This window comes from Piliocolobus tephrosceles, chromosome 15 (assembly GCF_002776525.5).
Source record: "Piliocolobus tephrosceles isolate RC106 chromosome 15, ASM277652v3, whole genome shotgun sequence".
Classification (NCBI taxonomy): domain Eukaryota; kingdom Metazoa; phylum Chordata; class Mammalia; order Primates; family Cercopithecidae; genus Piliocolobus; species Piliocolobus tephrosceles.
Window position 1 is genome coordinate 70,491,460 of NC_045448.1, and position 16,102 is coordinate 70,507,561.

General features: G+C 38.5%; 1 protein-coding gene across 1 annotated transcript in view; it reads left to right on the plus strand.

Moving 5' to 3' along the window:
• GMCL1 (germ cell-less 1, spermatogenesis associated) overlaps nt 1-12,888 on the plus strand; it is a 52,606-nt gene extending 39,718 nt beyond the window's left edge. The window contains exons 12-14 of the mRNA XM_023224009.2: nt 1,525-1,670; nt 4,000-4,087; nt 11,419-12,888. Coding sequence (XP_023079777.2) covers nt 1,525-1,670; nt 4,000-4,087; nt 11,419-11,514 — 330 coding nt within the window. The 3' untranslated portion in view covers nt 11,515-12,888. The remainder of the gene's footprint in view (nt 1-1,524; nt 1,671-3,999; nt 4,088-11,418) is intronic.
• The last annotated feature ends 3,214 nt before the right edge of the window (nt 12,889-16,102 follow it).

Genomic DNA, 16,102 nt, shown 5'->3' on the forward strand with positions numbered 1-16,102 from the left:
AGTGCCTGGCATATAATATGTGCTCAATAAATATCAGTTAATACTGAATTGCAATCCAGGGTGTCAGCCAAACACTTGAAGCCCTAACTACTTCTCTCTATCACACCACCTTATCTGATACTCTCACATTAACTATTAGCTGATAGAATAAACAAACTTGTGAACCCCATGATGATATTTATATAACCCAGTTATATGTCACTTAAGGTATTTTAGAGTATTTTTAAAGCAAGGAGATTTTAATGGGTTCTTAACTACCCCCATCTAGATTCTTAGTGCTCTAAGCTATATAGTCACTTAGAGTTGCAGCGAAAAGCCTTATTATTGCTTCACACAGTGGCTCATGCCTGTAATCCCAGCACTTTGGGAGGCTGAGGCGGGCGGATCACAAGGTTAGGAGTTCAAGACCAACCTGGCCAACATAGTGAAACCCTGTCTCTACTAAAAATACAAAAAAAAAAAAAAAAGGCCAGATGCAGTGGCTCTCGCCTGTAGTCCCAGCACTTTGGGAGGCTGAGGCGGGCAGATCACCTGAGGTCGGGAGTTCGAGACCAGCCTGACCAACATGGAGAAACCCTGTCTCTATTAAAAATACAAAATTAGCCGGGCGTGGTGTTGCATGCCTGTAATCCCAGCTACTCGGGAGGCTGAGGCAGGAGAATCACTTGAACCCGGGAGGTGCAGGTTGTGGTGAGCCGAAATCATGCCATTGCACTCCAGCCTGGGCAACTAGAGCAAAACTGTGTCTCAAAAAACAACAACTTAGGGGCCGGGCGTGGTGGCTCACGCCTGTAATCCCAGCACTTTGGGAGGCCGAGACGGGCGGATCACGAGGTCAGGAGATCGAGACCATCCTGGCCAACACGGTGAAACCCCGTCTCTACTAAAAATACAAAATATTAGCCAGGCGTGGTGGCAGGCACCTGTAGTCCCAGCTACTTGGGAGGCTGAGGCAGGAGAGTGGCGTGAACCCGGGAGGCAGAGCTTGCAGTGAGCTGAGATCTGACCACTGCACTCCAGCCTGGGCGACAGAGCCAGACTCCATCTCAAAAAAAAAAAAAAAACAACAACAACAAAAATTAGCCGGGCGTGGTGGCAGGCACCTGTAGTCCCAGCTACTTGGGAGCCTGAGGCAGGAGAATCACTTGAACCTGGGAGGTAGAGGTTGCAGTGAACCGAGATAATGCTACTGCACTCCAGCCTGAGTGACAGAGTGAGACTCCGCCTCAAAAAAAAAAAAAAAAGCATTATTATTTATGGTAGAATTGCAGTATGAAGAGATAAAGAAACTGATCATGAAGAGGAAAGTAGCTTAGAGAATTATGATCATAAGGGCAGCTTTTCTGGTGTAGATATATGTATAGTTTGGGGTGATAAGCCTGAAGAAAATGTCACTGACAAAAAGTCAGCCACTCATGAGGGAAATACTTGTAATGAGTTAGAGACAAAAGACGTTTTGAATTTTTTATTTTTGACTTGCTAATATGATAAACTGAAGTAAGTCTTCTCTCTTGTATTTTTTAGTACTGCTGGCGTTGGACAGGTTTTAACTTCGGCTTTGACCTACTTGTAACTTACACCAATCGATACATCATTTTCAAACGCAATACACTGAATCAGCCATGTAGCGGATCTGTCAGTTTACAGCCTCGAAGGAGCATAGCATTTAGGTAGGATGAGATTCCCCACCCCACTCCTCCTCACTCCAGAGCAAATGTAAGAAATAAAACCTTGATAATTTACACCAACATTAGTGGAACTTTGGTAAGCTACAGTATATGTGAAAGTGGTAGGAAATGATGAGGCTCCATTCGTGTGAAATGTATTATCAGTAATCAGAATCATAAGATCTAGTATGTCAGGGAGAATGAATAGACTGGAATATATACCAATAGGGAATATCAGCCTTGAAGTTATCGCCTTGTTGCTATTCCTAGCAAATAAAAGGTCCAGACTGTTGAAATATGTAGCAAGGTATGTTTCCAGGAAAACATGTATTATCCTTAACTTTTTTTTTAATTTATTATTTTTTTTATTATACTTTAAGTTCTAGGGTACATGTGCATAGCGTGCAGGTTCGTTACATATGTATACTTGTGCCATGTTGGTGTGTTGCACCCATCAACTCGTCAGCACCCATCAATTCATCATTTATATCAGGTATAACTCCCAATGCAATCCCTCCTTTGTTCAGTAGTTGCTAGCAATCTTTTTCTGAGATACCAGAAGCTGACAAATTGGACAATAGCTTAATGAACATATGATTTAAAAGTCATATGTTTATACTTACTTTACATCAATACAGAAATTAACTCAAAATGGATCAAAGATCTAAGCATAAGAACTAAAACTATTAAACTCTTGGAAGAAAACATAGGGGGAAAGCTTCCTAATGATTGATTTGGCAGTGATTTCTTCCATAATACACCCAAGCACAGGCAACAAAAGAAGCAATAGATAAAATTGGACTTCATCAAAATCACAAACCTGTGTATCAGAGGACAGAGAAAAGGCAACCCATGGAATGAGAGAAGATATTTGTAACCATACATTTGACAAGACATGAATACCCAGAATATACAGAAAATTCCTACAACTCTATAATTTAAAAAGAAAACTCAACTCAAAAATGGTCCAAAGACTTGCATAAACATTTCTCCAAAGAAGATATACAGATGGCTAAAAAACACATGAAAAGATGCTCAATATTACTAATTAGAGAAATACAAACCAAAACCACAATGAGCTATCACTTCACACCTATTGAGATGGCTATTAATAAAAACAGAATAGAAAAAAAAACAACAGAAGTAACAGGTGTTGGTAAGGATGTGGAGTATTTAGAATCCTTGTGCACTGCTCGTGGCCACGTAAAATGGCACAGACACTATGGAACATGGTATGTCGCTTCCTCAAAAAAATTAAACGGAATTACCATACAATCCAGCAATTTCTCTTCTGAGTATAGACCCAGAAGAACTGAAAATAGGGACTTAGGCCGGGCGCGGTGGCTCACGCCTATAATCCTAGCACTTTGGGAGGCTGAGGCGGGCAGATCACAAGGTCAGGAGATCGAGACCATCCTGGTTAACACGGTGAAACCCCGTCTCTACTAAAAATACAAAAAACTTAGCCGGGCGTGGTGACGGGCACCTATAGTCACAGCTACTTGGGGGGCTGAGGCAGGAGAATGGCGTAAACCCGGGAGGCAGAGCTTGCAGTGAGCCGAGATTGCACCACTGCCCTCTAGCCTGGGCAACAGAGCAAGACTCTGTCTCAAAAAAAAAAATAAGAAAATAGGAACTTAAACAGATATTTTTGTATACCTACGTTCATAACAGCATTATTCACAATAGCCAAAAGGTGGAAGCAACCCACATGTTCACTGACAGATGCTAGAGAAACAAAATACGGTATATACATAAAAGAGAACATTATTTAGCCTTGAAAAGGAAGGAAATTCTGATACGTGCTAAACATGGATGAACCTGGAGGACATGCCAAGTGAAATAAGCCACTCACAAAAGCACAAATATTATAAGATTCCACTCATATGAAGTACCTAGAGTAGACAAATTCATAGGTACAGAGGGTACACTGGTGGTTGCCAGGGACTGAGGGAAGGGAAAGTGGGGAGTTAGTGTTTAATGGGTAAGGAGCTTCAGCGAGGGAAAATTAAAATGTTCTAGAGATGAGTAAAGAACAATGTGGAAATATATTTAATGCCACAGAACTATATATTTTAAAATGGTTAAAATGATAAATGTTATGTATATTTTACCACAGTAAAAACATTTATAAATTATTTCTCTTGGCCAGATTTGTGTAATAGCACAGGCTTGTCACTGAATGCAGTCGGATTACAGTTTGAAAAGACTTCCTAAAAGTCTTTTATCAAATAAAAAACAGAGGAAAAAGTAAATATGAAAGTGAGAAAGGGCTTATTTAATCTGTGGTTTAAAAATCCTGTGTTTATTTATTTATTTTTTTAAATCCTAGATTACGTTTGGCTTCTTTTGATAGTAGTGGAAAACTAATATGTAATAGAACAACTGGCTATCAAATACTCACACTTGAAAAGGATCAGGTATGTTCGATTATCTTCTGGTATGTCATTATAATATTTGTCTTTTGAATCCTCTTTTGAAAATTATTAAGTAGAATTAACATTAAAGTGATGGCATTTTGACCTAAGAGTTGGTTTGAAAGCCTTTTGAAGGTAAAGATGAAAGTACCACGTTCACTTATGCATAACTGACCCCATCCCAACGGAAGCATAATTGGGAGAAAAAAAGAAAACACTATTTGAGGGGCAGGGAAACACTGATTATAAGGCTATAATTGTTTATCCTGAATATCATCAGCAGCACTAAAATTCATTCCTAAAATTTTAGGAACTTAAGTGCTTTATCCATTGTGTACATAGTGCATTTATTTATACATTCACAGCAGGCATCTTGAAGACAATCCTGTATGTCTCCAAAGCTCCTGAATATCGTAAGAGCATTATTCTCTAGCCCATTAGGTTCGTAAGATGGCAAACTCTGTATTGTTATCTCCAAAGCCATTTATTTATTCGTACATCACACACTTAGAGGAGTTTCAAAGTGTCATGATGAGAAAGTAGACCATTTTTAAAAGTAAAATTGAAAGCTGTTAAAATATTGAGGAAGTTTATTTCTATTAAAACTAATCATCATTCCAAAGGGCATAATATTAAAGGATTCAAAGCTTGTTATAGTTTACATAAATTATGAGAAGTTAGTAGTTTTCCTCAGACTGAAGAGACTGTCGTAGAACATCCTTAGCATTGCAAGTAACCCTGGAAGTGATCATTGTAACCTCACATGCCATATGAGAACTTCTTTTAATAGCATTCTTACAGAGGGTCATCCACTCATTGTTGAAACTCTAGCCGACCCCCATCTTACATGAAATGTAATAGGTAGGAATGTCCATTTCAAGGCAGATATATAATGAGAAAGTTCAAATCTGCCTCCATCAGAATTCTCTGTTGGTCCTTCTTGTACCCTCTGCAGCTGAATAGATAATGACTATCTTTATCTTCTACCTGAAACTTCATGAAAAATACCATCATGGCTCAATCCCAGCCAGAGACCTAAAAAAGCACCAGGCCAAGATAGTAGTTGTATTCCATATGTTCCTTCAGCAAACATTTGTGTCCCCACCATGTGCTTGGTTCTCAGCCAGGAATAGAAGAAATAAAGACAGGCTTGTGTTAATAGAGACTAGTGTAAGTAGCGTGATAGAATGAGCTCAGAGTATGCAACCTTGAGGGAGAAGACTCTAACCTGTAACTGAGCAGTTGCCGGGGTTGGGGGTGGTTATTGGAGGAGGAGGAGAAAGAAAGACAGTTCAGGGAAAACATCGTCTCCTGGAAAAGTGTTCAAGTCAATGCATACCTGAACCAAGCCTCAAACGGTGAGTAAGATGGAAGCAAGGGAATACACGGGTCATTCAAGGAACTGAAAGATGGTTGGAAGAGTTCAGTATAACTAGAGCCAGGGCATAAGGGCTGTGGATGGAGTTTGGAAGATTTACTTTGGGAGTTGTGTAAGTGTTTCATATAGGTTATGGATGTTGTAGAAAGAATGGAAAATATAAGTCAGCTGAAATAACAATCATACATATACCACTCAGATACATTGCTGAGTTTTTTCTTCACCTGTATCTTTTTTGCAGAATTAGATCACAGTAGATTAGCTATTTTGTAACCTGCTTTTTTTAATGGTGAAATATATATATATATATTTAGAATTCACCAGTTGGATTCAACTTAGATAATCCCAGTTTTTTGGCAACATCTAAAAGCAGCATGCTCAGGAGCCAGTTGAACTTGCGCTTTCTTCTTTCCATCAGCGCTGATCACGGTGTTGATCTTGGCCACCTCGGTGTCATAGAGCTCCTCCACAGCCTGTTTGATCTTCCGCTTTTTGGCCTCGACATCCACAGTGAACACAAGTGTGTTGTTGTCTTCTGTCTCCTTCATGGCCAACTCAGTGGTTGGGGAGAACTTGTTGGCAGCATGGTGGTCAGGCCTGGGGGAGTGGCAAAGTGGGGTTACCTGGCCTGGGCCCAGTAGAAGAAAGGCTTAGTCCTCTTTCAGAGCCCAAGGCCGGGAGAGCCTAGATGCATCAGACAGTGAGGGAGTAATTGTAATCTACTTTTTTTTTCACTTTGTTGTACATAGCTTTTCTTGTCAATAAATATATATTCACAGCATCATTTTTATGAACTGCATAATATTAGTTGTTTTGGCTCTACCATAATTTAGATAACTCCTCTTTATTGGATAAAGTTGTTTCTCATTTTTTTTCAATACTATAGGAAATATACATATATCTTTGTCTGTTTTTATGATATTTTGAAAGCATAAATTCCAAGTAGAATTCTTGTTGCACTGTACATACAATTTTCTAATGGACAAATTGCCCTCCAAAGGTACTGTCCAATTCATACTGCCCCCCGGCCGCGGTACAGGAGAGTATACCCGATATTGTGTCTTGTCATTCTTTTTCATCTCTATCCCAGTGTAGTAAACGTTAAAACAAATATTTGTTTTAACTTTCATTTCTTTTTGTTTATTTGTTTGTTTTGAGACAGAGTCTTGCTCTGTCGCCCAGGCTGGAGTGCACTAATTTTTGTATTTAGAGTAAAGACAGGGTTTCACCATGTTAGCCAGGCTGGTCTTGAACTTCTGGCCTCAAGTGATCCACCTGCCTTGGCCTCCCGAAGTGCTGGGATTACAGGTGTGAGCCACCATGCCTGGCCCTTAATTTTCAGTGTTCATTTCTTTGGTTACTGTATGGTTGGGTTTTGTTATGCTTATTGAACATATCATCTCATGTAAACTGACAGCCTATGTTGTTTCTGTTAAATTTTTTATTAAAATGTTCATTTTTTTCTTGCTAATTTTTAACAGCTTTTATGTATTAAAAATACTAACATTTGTGATAGTCTGTAGTTTTTACTTTTTCTCTTTATTTTTTTTTTTGAGACAGGTTGTCACCCTGTCACTCAGGCTGGAGTGCAGTGGTACAATCTTGGCTCACTGCAGCCTCCACCTCTTGGGCCTCACAAGTAGCTGAGACTACAGGCTCGCACCACCATGCCCAGCTAAATATTTTTGTATTTTTTTATAGAGACGAGGTTTTGCCACGTTGCCCAGGCTGGTCTGGAATTCCTGGGCTCAAGCAATCCATCTGCCTCGGCTTCCCAAAATGCTGGGATTACAGGCATGAGCCACCATGCCCAGACAGTCTTTACATTTTTGTCATTTGTCTTTTCAACCTTCAAAACAATCTATCTTTTTCTTTTATGATTTCTTTTTTTAGTGTGATCCTTAGGCCCCCATCTTATTAGGATTATATAAATAGTCATCTACATATTTTTCTGTTCTTTTTATGGCTTAATTTTTTACTTCGGAGCATTTGACGATGTATTGAAATGTACTGGATGTATCAATGTGTTTGAAATGCCTTATTGTACATGAAATACTTATAAACTTGCTTTCATTTCTGGACTTTCTGTTTTATTGATTTCTTTGTTATGAAGACAAGGCATTGTTTTAATTAGGCTAACTTTAAAATGCATTTTAATATTTAGTAATGCAAAACCTTCATTTTTCTTTTTTCAAAAATCTCTCAGTTCTTTTTGCATGATTATTCTCCTGTATGGGATGTAGAATCATTTTGCTAAGTTTCCTTTCAAAAATTCCTGTGGGGATTTTAATTTATATGATTAAATATGTAGAATAGTTTGTGGACAGTTGATGTCTTCCTTTCTGGAATATGGTATTTTCTACATTTATTTAGGTCTTCTCTTATGTCTTTCTCTAAAATTTGTAATTTTTCCCATATTGCTCCTGTATTATTTCCCAGAAGTATAATGATTAGTTTTTTTTTTTTTTTTTTTTAGACGGAGTCATGTTCTGTCGCCAGGCTGGAGTGCAGTGGCGTGATCTCAGCTCACTGCAACTCCACCTCCTGGGTTCAAGCGATTCCCCTGCCTCAGCCTCCCAAGTAGCTGGGATTACAGGCACATGCCACCACACCCCGCTTTTTTGTATTTTAGTAGAGACGAGGTTTCACCATTTTGGCCAAGATGGTCTCGATCTCCTGACCTTGTGATCCGCTCTCCTTGGCCTCCCAAAGTGCTGGGATTAGAGGCGTGAGCCACTGTGCCCAGCCAGTATTTTACATTTCAACTGCTAATATGAAATGAATCATTTTTTCTAATAGTTTTTGATAATGTAAGAAAGGTAGTGATTTTTGTATATTTATTTTGTAACTGTCTGTCTTATAAGACCATGCTAAATGGATTTTCACTATAGAAAGTTCTCTCAGATGGCAATGTGTAGGAAGGATTCAAGATATGATAATGGCAATAAAACAATTTATTGATTATATAGCTATAATTCAGATTAAAAGTGATGAGAACCTTAAAGAATGTAGCAGTGAAGATGAAAATACTGATGGGTTCTGGAAATAAAGTGGTGCAATTGAGAATTTGATTCTTAATCGTGTGTGTGCATGAGGAAATGTCAGATGGTTCATGGTTTTCTGATTTGGGCAATTTGATTTATAGTAGTGATTTTACCTGAGATTTGAATTACAGGAAGGAAAATGAACATGACGTAGTGTTGGTGATGGTGAAGAGATGATGAATTCCGTTTAGGGCACGTTTAATTTGAGAGCATCAAGGTGAAAATTTGATAGGCTGGTTAATAAATGGATTTGGAGTTTACAAGTAATGCCTGAACTAGAAATAATAGTTGGATGAGATAACATACAGGAAATGTGTAGAGAATATGACACTTTAGAACCCTAGTGATCACTGGTATTTAAGAGATGGGCAAAAAAGGTAACCTGGTGAGACATTCAAAAGCTGGGATGGGGAATCAAAGCCAAATTGCAGGCTTGGCATGGTAGCATATGCCTGTAATCCCAGCACTTTGGGAGACCAAGGCAAGAGGATTGCTTGAGACCAGGAGTTCAAGACCAGCCCTGGAAACATAGCGAAACCCTGTCTATACAAAAAATTAAAAAATTAGCCAGGCATGGTGGCATGTGCCTGTAGTACCACCAACTCAGAAACTGAGGCAGGAGGATCACTTGAGCCTGGGAGGCTGAGGCTGCAATAAGCCGTAATCATGCCACTGCACTCCAGCCTGCGTGACAGACTCAGGCCCTGTCTCCAGATAAAAACAGACAAACAAAAAACACTACCAACAACAACAAATACCCAGAAATTTATTTTTTTAAGCCGAATTGTAAGAGTGAAAGTGGAGGTGGCCCAGAAAGAAAGGAAGGGATAGATAGTAGCCAATAGTTGAGGGTTTGAATTTGAGTTACTTCATAACTAAGTAAAGATTATTCAATAGTGGGTTGTATTTGTAGATCTTGGAATTTAGACATATAAGATAGGATGTGGGGGAAGTAATAGAGGAATAGTATAGAATAAGTTGCAAAAACCTCAAAGAAGCAGGGATCTCTACATAGAGATGAATAACTAATTATCTGGAAGTAGAAGTGGGGACCTAGGAGGATGCTGCTGCTCTGCTGCTGCGATATGTGGGCTCCACAGCTTCCATCCATAGTGGAATAATGACAATAGAACTTTGCTGTAAAGGTACGTCAATGCAAATGCAGATGCAGATTGAACCTTTAGGTGAAGCAACACATTTGATGAAGCTAGGATCAACCTATCCTGTTTGGGAATGGAGAGTGGGGATTAATACAATTTAATATTCAAAAATTGGTGTGTCCATTCAGCCAAATGATATCCACATGGCTTCCTTCTTTCTCCAGAGTTGGCCCTTTGACCTGCCCTTCCCTGCCTCAATCTTAACTATATTCAAATACCAGAAGGCTAATCTTCCTCAGAAGCTTTTAGTTATTAGGTACAGAATCTTAATTTTTATCATCAGATATACATATCATCAAAGCATTTGTCCACAACAAATTGGGTAAATGTACCTTCATCCAGATTATTGATAAAAATTTTGACTAGGTCAGGATGTCTCAAGTATCTGAAGACCAACCATGCTTTGGCATCATTCCTCTCTGGTGACACTGTTAGCACAATCAGTCTAGGTGATGGCCTCCCCTGATTTTGTTCACTGATGTCTTTTTAAAATACCACTTTCCCTCATATATATAGAGAGAGATTGTGTGTGTGTGTGTGTGTGTGTGTGTGTGTGTGTGTGTGTGAGACATTTGTACTCTCTACCTTCTTTATTCAAATTTATCTCCTTGTTCCCTCAACACAGAAGCTGTGTCCAGTGAGTCTGCTTCAGTCACTCAAATATTCTAGTTTTAGTCCCTCTTCATGCAGGAATACATGCCTCAGTAAAAAATTAAAACTTTGGATTTAAACAGTGTTTAATAGTATCTTAGCCAAAGTAAATAAAGTGTAACTAATGCATACTATGGCAGAGAGTGTATGCCAGGCATTTAAAATGTAGGAATTCTCATTTTAGTGTTTCCTCTTTTACTCTGAGGATTGATTCTGTTTAGCAAATGCTTCTCGTAAAGGATATATGAGGTTCCAAACAGAGATCTGTAGCATCAGGGATGTTATATTTGTGTAGTGTCAACTCCTGTCTCCGGGAGTTCTGAGCATTCTTGTGTGTGTTGATGTAACTGAACCTGAAATTGCTTTTCCATGATAATGCATTTTATGTTTCAGGAGACAAATTACATGTTTGTCATAGGGACAGTGGGAAATCTTAAACAATAGTAGGAACCCTGCTTTTTGGTGATGATAATGACTCCCGACCCTCATCCCAGTGATTTGCTGTACCCGACGGCCATCAGAAATCGAAGCCAAGTAGCCGGGCACATTGGCACCTCCCTGTAATCCCAGCTACTCAGGAGGCTGAGGCAGGAGGATGAGGCAGGAAGATCTCTTGAGCCCAGGAGTTCAAGGCCAGCTTGGGCAATATAGAAAGACTCTATCTCATTTTTTTTAAATGATTATTTTTTAAAAGGAAATAAAATGTTTAAAACATTGAAGTCAAGTGAGAAGTTTATGTATTTGTAGACATTGTGTCTGTTCACAAAATATGTAAGTATTTGATAGAAATTTTTGCAATAATGAAAATAACTACCATTATTGAGTACACAATAGATAGCTGGCCTTGTGAAACCCCCTGTGCATTGTCTCATGTAACCCTCCTGTAAGTCAGGCACTCTTATTGTCCCCATCTTACAGTGAGGAAGCTGCATTTGACAAGGTCACACAGCTAGTGGGTGGGAGTTTGGAGAGTGGAGTTGTGGATCTCAGACTCAGGACACTATCTCCTTTGGTTCACTCAGTTCAACAGTTTGGTTTTTTGTTTTTATTTTTAAGCTATTGCTGTCTAATTGTCATTAAATCTACAAATCTGTCTTATAGGAACAAGTGGTGATGAACTTGGACAGCAGGCTTCTGATCTTCCCCTTATATATCTGCTGTAACTTCTTGTATATATCACCAGAAAAAAAGAATTGAAAATAATCGTCACCCAGAAAATACAGAAAACTGAAGATCTCATCAGTTGGAAACAGTGGCACTTTGAAAACTTTTTAGGCCAGTTTTAATTTAATGGCCCTACTGATATTCACATCTAAGGTGACTAACAATGACAAAGGCCTTACAAACTGTACGGACAATACAGAAGATTATTCTTATCCTCATTGCATTTTTATGCATATACAAAAAACATTTTAAAGCCAAGAAAATATCTGTCAAACCATTTCTGTTAGAGCGATGTCAACTCATGCGTTTAATTTAGCATCAGTAGAAAATTGCTGTAGGTAAATCTCACATTTATCTGCAACAAAATATAGATTTAATTTTTAGCTTAAACTTTCTTTCTGCTTTATGTTAGTGGACCTCAGTTATCCATCTGTAAATTTCTTTTTATTTGGCTAAAATAATCTAAAAGAATAATTCGGATGGCCAATTAGAAATGCTCTTTTCAGTTGGTGCATTTAAAGCTTTCCTTTAATATTTTCACCTGCTCATTATGATGCCTCCTTTTAGTTCAGTCTCTTTCCAGCTCACACTTGTGTTTAATCATTAAATATTTTCTTCCTGGTTTTGGAGACTAAACTGAGAAACTTTTTTTTAAACTTAAGCATTGTCATTGCTATTTTTTTAAATTAGGCTTTCTTAGGATTTTAGGAACAATGAAAGTTAGCTTCACACCTTCAACTGATCTTGAATGAGGGAAAAATCAGTTTGATTCCAAGGATATTTCTTGCCTTACATGATCTTTTCTTTGACAGTCTGTACACCTTTATTATTAGGTTTAGAATTATTTATGTACCAGATATTATAGTTTTAAACATTTTAATATTCTCTGATCTTTAGAATTATTTATGTTCAAATTTTAGTTGGGAACTTTGTTTCCTACTTAAGCTCAGGACTTTATACCCTCTGAATTGAGTGCCTTTGAGTTACACATGCTAATAGAAATTTCATAGTAAATGTAAATAAGGTCAGAGGATCTAATAGAACCTGATGATGAAGCATTAATGTAAAAATGGAACTTATTTTTGTCAAAAATGAGATGTACACTTGTCGTGATTTATATATGTTGACCTTTTGTGTTTATTACTGTTTTGAGAATAGCCATGTTCATTTTCTTTCCAGTTAGAGTAAGTGCTTCTGTGGTTAATGTATATTTTTATTATGGTTTTTAAAATGGGAATCATTTTTATGTATCTGTGCAAATAATAAATGCCCATTTGGAAAAAGAGTAAGTAAGCTCTTACATAAAAAGGACCAAAAAACCCCCCTTAACTGAAACCAAAATTTTTTTTCTTTCTAGTTAAGTTTTTATTCCAACTCCTTTTAACTTTTGGAATTTATTAATAATTTTTTTCTTTCTTAATGATATGCCCATAGGTTCATAAATTGCTTTTGTTCTTTTAAAATTCATCCATTTGGTTTAACTTAAAGGAACCTTTTAAATGCCTCACCCTTGCCCCTCAGAGCTGGAATTTAAATGTTTCTAATACAGTGATTTGGCTGTTATCAAGAGGTTACATTTCAGCTGGTCGTCAGCCGGGTGTGGTGGCTTACACCTGTAAGCCACTTTGGGAGGCTGAGGCAGGCAGATCATTTGAGGTCAGGAGTTTAAGACCAGCCATGACCAACATGGTGAAACCCCATCTCTATTAAATACACAAAATAAAAATTAGCCGGGCATGGTGGCACACGCCTGTAATCTCAGCTACTCAGGAGGCTGAAGCAGGAAAATCACTTGAACCCAGGAGGCAGAGGTTGCAGTGAGTGGAGATTGCACCATTGCACGCCAACCTGGGCAACAGAGTGAGACTCCATCTCAAAAAAAAAAAAAAAAAAAAGAGGTTACATTAATTATTTTTATATTTGACTATATTAGGTCTCTTTCACCGGAAGCTGTTGTTTTCTTTCTATCTCATTACTGTATAAGAGTTTCCTTACCCTTTATGTATTGAAATATATATAAATGCCAAACTTAAATTATTTGGATAATTAAGTTTTTGCAAATCTTGGAAGTAAAGATAATGTTTGAGCATATTAATGAATAAAGTTAACTGTTTCATTTCACTTATATAAGTTAACTGGCCAAATTGGAATTATATGTGGTTTCATCCATTGGTTCTGTCCTGGCCAAGTTGCTTATGTCATCCATAGACAGGATAATTCTTCAATCACAAGTAGGTTAATGTTCTTATTTGAGAAATTGATAATTGTCAGCTAGTAATTCACATTGGTAGTAAAGGTGTGCTTTTGTTTTCTTACCAAATACTTTTATGCGTTTGCAGAGTTTGTTCTTTTCAATAGAAATATTTTCAATAAAGTGTTAATAGTGTAAGCTAAAGTATTATATAGCCTATGGTTTATGAAAGCTTTGTGTTTTGTCAGCTTTTGTCTTATAACCTCTACTATTTTTTTTATGCTAGGGCTAGAAAACAACATTTATATTTTAAGAATGATTTGTGTTTGTCAGTAAGGAAGAGGTCTTTAAGAGAATATGTCCTAGAGTTTCACACTAAGTTATTAGGAAGGGATATGAATACCTTTCCTTTAAAAAAAGAAATGGTTTGGCATGAAACTTAGCAAGATAGGTAAAACCGTGTGGAGAACAGTGGTAGTCACTTGTTTTGTTTTGTTTTGTTTTGTTTTGTTTTGTTTTGTTTTTGAGGTGGAGTCTCGCTGTGTCACCAGGCTGGAGTGTAGTGGTGCAATCTTGGCTCACTGCCACCTCCGCCTCCAGGGTTCAAGCGATTCTCCTGCCTCAGCCTCCTGAGTAACTGGGACCACAGGCATGCGCCACCACGCCCAGCTAATATTTGTATTTTTAGTAGAGACAGGGTTTCACCATGTTGGCCAGGAAGGTCTCGATCTCTTGAGCTCATGATCTGCCCACCTCAGCCTCCCAAAGTACTGGGATCTCAGGCATGAGCCACTGCCCAGCCTGTTTTTTGTTTTGTTTTGTTTTTTTACGAAGTGTTTCACAGCTAACATTTTATCTAATTTCAAGTCTTTCAATAGGATTACCATCATATGTGAATAATTTTCAACATCAAATGCAAAAATAGGGTTACTGGGGGCTGAGCACAATGGCTCACATCTGTAATCCCAGCACTTTGAGAGGCCGAGATGGGCAGATCACCTACAGTCAGGAGTTCGAGACCAGCCTGGCCAACATGGTGAAACCCCATCTCTACTAAAAATACAAAAATTAGCTGGGCATAGTGGTGGGCGCCTGTAATCCCACCTACTCGGGAGGCTGAAGCAGGAGAATCGCTTGAACCTGGGAGGCAGAGGTTGCAGTGAACCGAGATCGTGCCATTGCACTCCAGCCTGGATGACAGAGTAAGACTCTGTCTCAAAAAATATATTAAAAAAATAGGGTTACTGAAGATCACTGTAGCCACTTAAGTGTAAGTTAATTAAAATTTAAAGAAATTTAACATGTACTCCCTCAGTCACAGTAGCCACACTGTAAGTGCTCAGTAACTCATGTACCTGGTGGCTACCATACTGGACAGTATAGCTATAGAATATTTCTATTGCAGTAAGTTCTGATAGCTGATGTAGAATATTGGACTGGTAATTGTTAAGCTGTTTAAGATGAACCTGTGTAAAGAATAGAAAATAATAGAGCCAGGGGTACAAATGATAAGCATAAATGACTTGTCAATCTCCTGAAATACGTTCAACCAGTATGGACCCAATCATGTGACTGGATTAAATTTTTTAAAAAGGCATGGCACAAACTCTCCTCAACCAGAGAGTTTTAATTCTTGCCAAGGTCTAAGGTACAGGGGTACAAAGAGCAAAAATCCTCAAAAGGCATCAATCATTATTAACTAGTGGTCAGACTGTATCTAATTATGGAGCAGAATTACTCAACAGCATGCATTCATTTGTAAATTATAAAAGGCTGGGCATGGTGGCTCATGCCTGTAATCTCAGCCCTTTGGGGGGCCAAGGCAGGAGGATCTCTTCAGGCCAGGAGTTTGAGACCAGGCTGGGCAGCATAGCAAGACCCCATCTCTACAAAAAATATTTTTCTAAAAAATAGCTGAAGCCAGATGCAGTGGCTCACGCCTGTAATCCCAACATTTTGGAAGGCTGAGGAAGGTGGATCACCTGAGGTCAGGAGTTCGAGACCAGCCTGGACAACATGGTGAAACCCTGTCTCTACTAAAAATACAAAAATTAGCCGGGCATGGTGGTGCGTGCCTCTCGTCCCAGCTACTCGGGAAGCTGAGGCAGGAGAATTGCTTGAACCCAGGAGGCAGAGTTTGCAGTGAGCCAAGATCACGCCACTGCACTCCAGCTTGGGTGACAGAGTGAGACTCCATCTCAAAAAAGTAAATACATGAATATAAAAGTAATAAAAATTAGCTGGGTGTAGTCCTCGCTATTCAGTAGGCTGAGGCAGGAGGACTGCTTGAGCTGAGTTCAAGGCTGCAGTGAGCTATCATTGTACCCACTATACTCCAGCATGGGCAACAGAGTAAGACCTTGTCTCTTAAAAATAAACTAGAATACTTTTGTAATGACTGGTAATTTTATATGAGCTAGGACTGGCAAA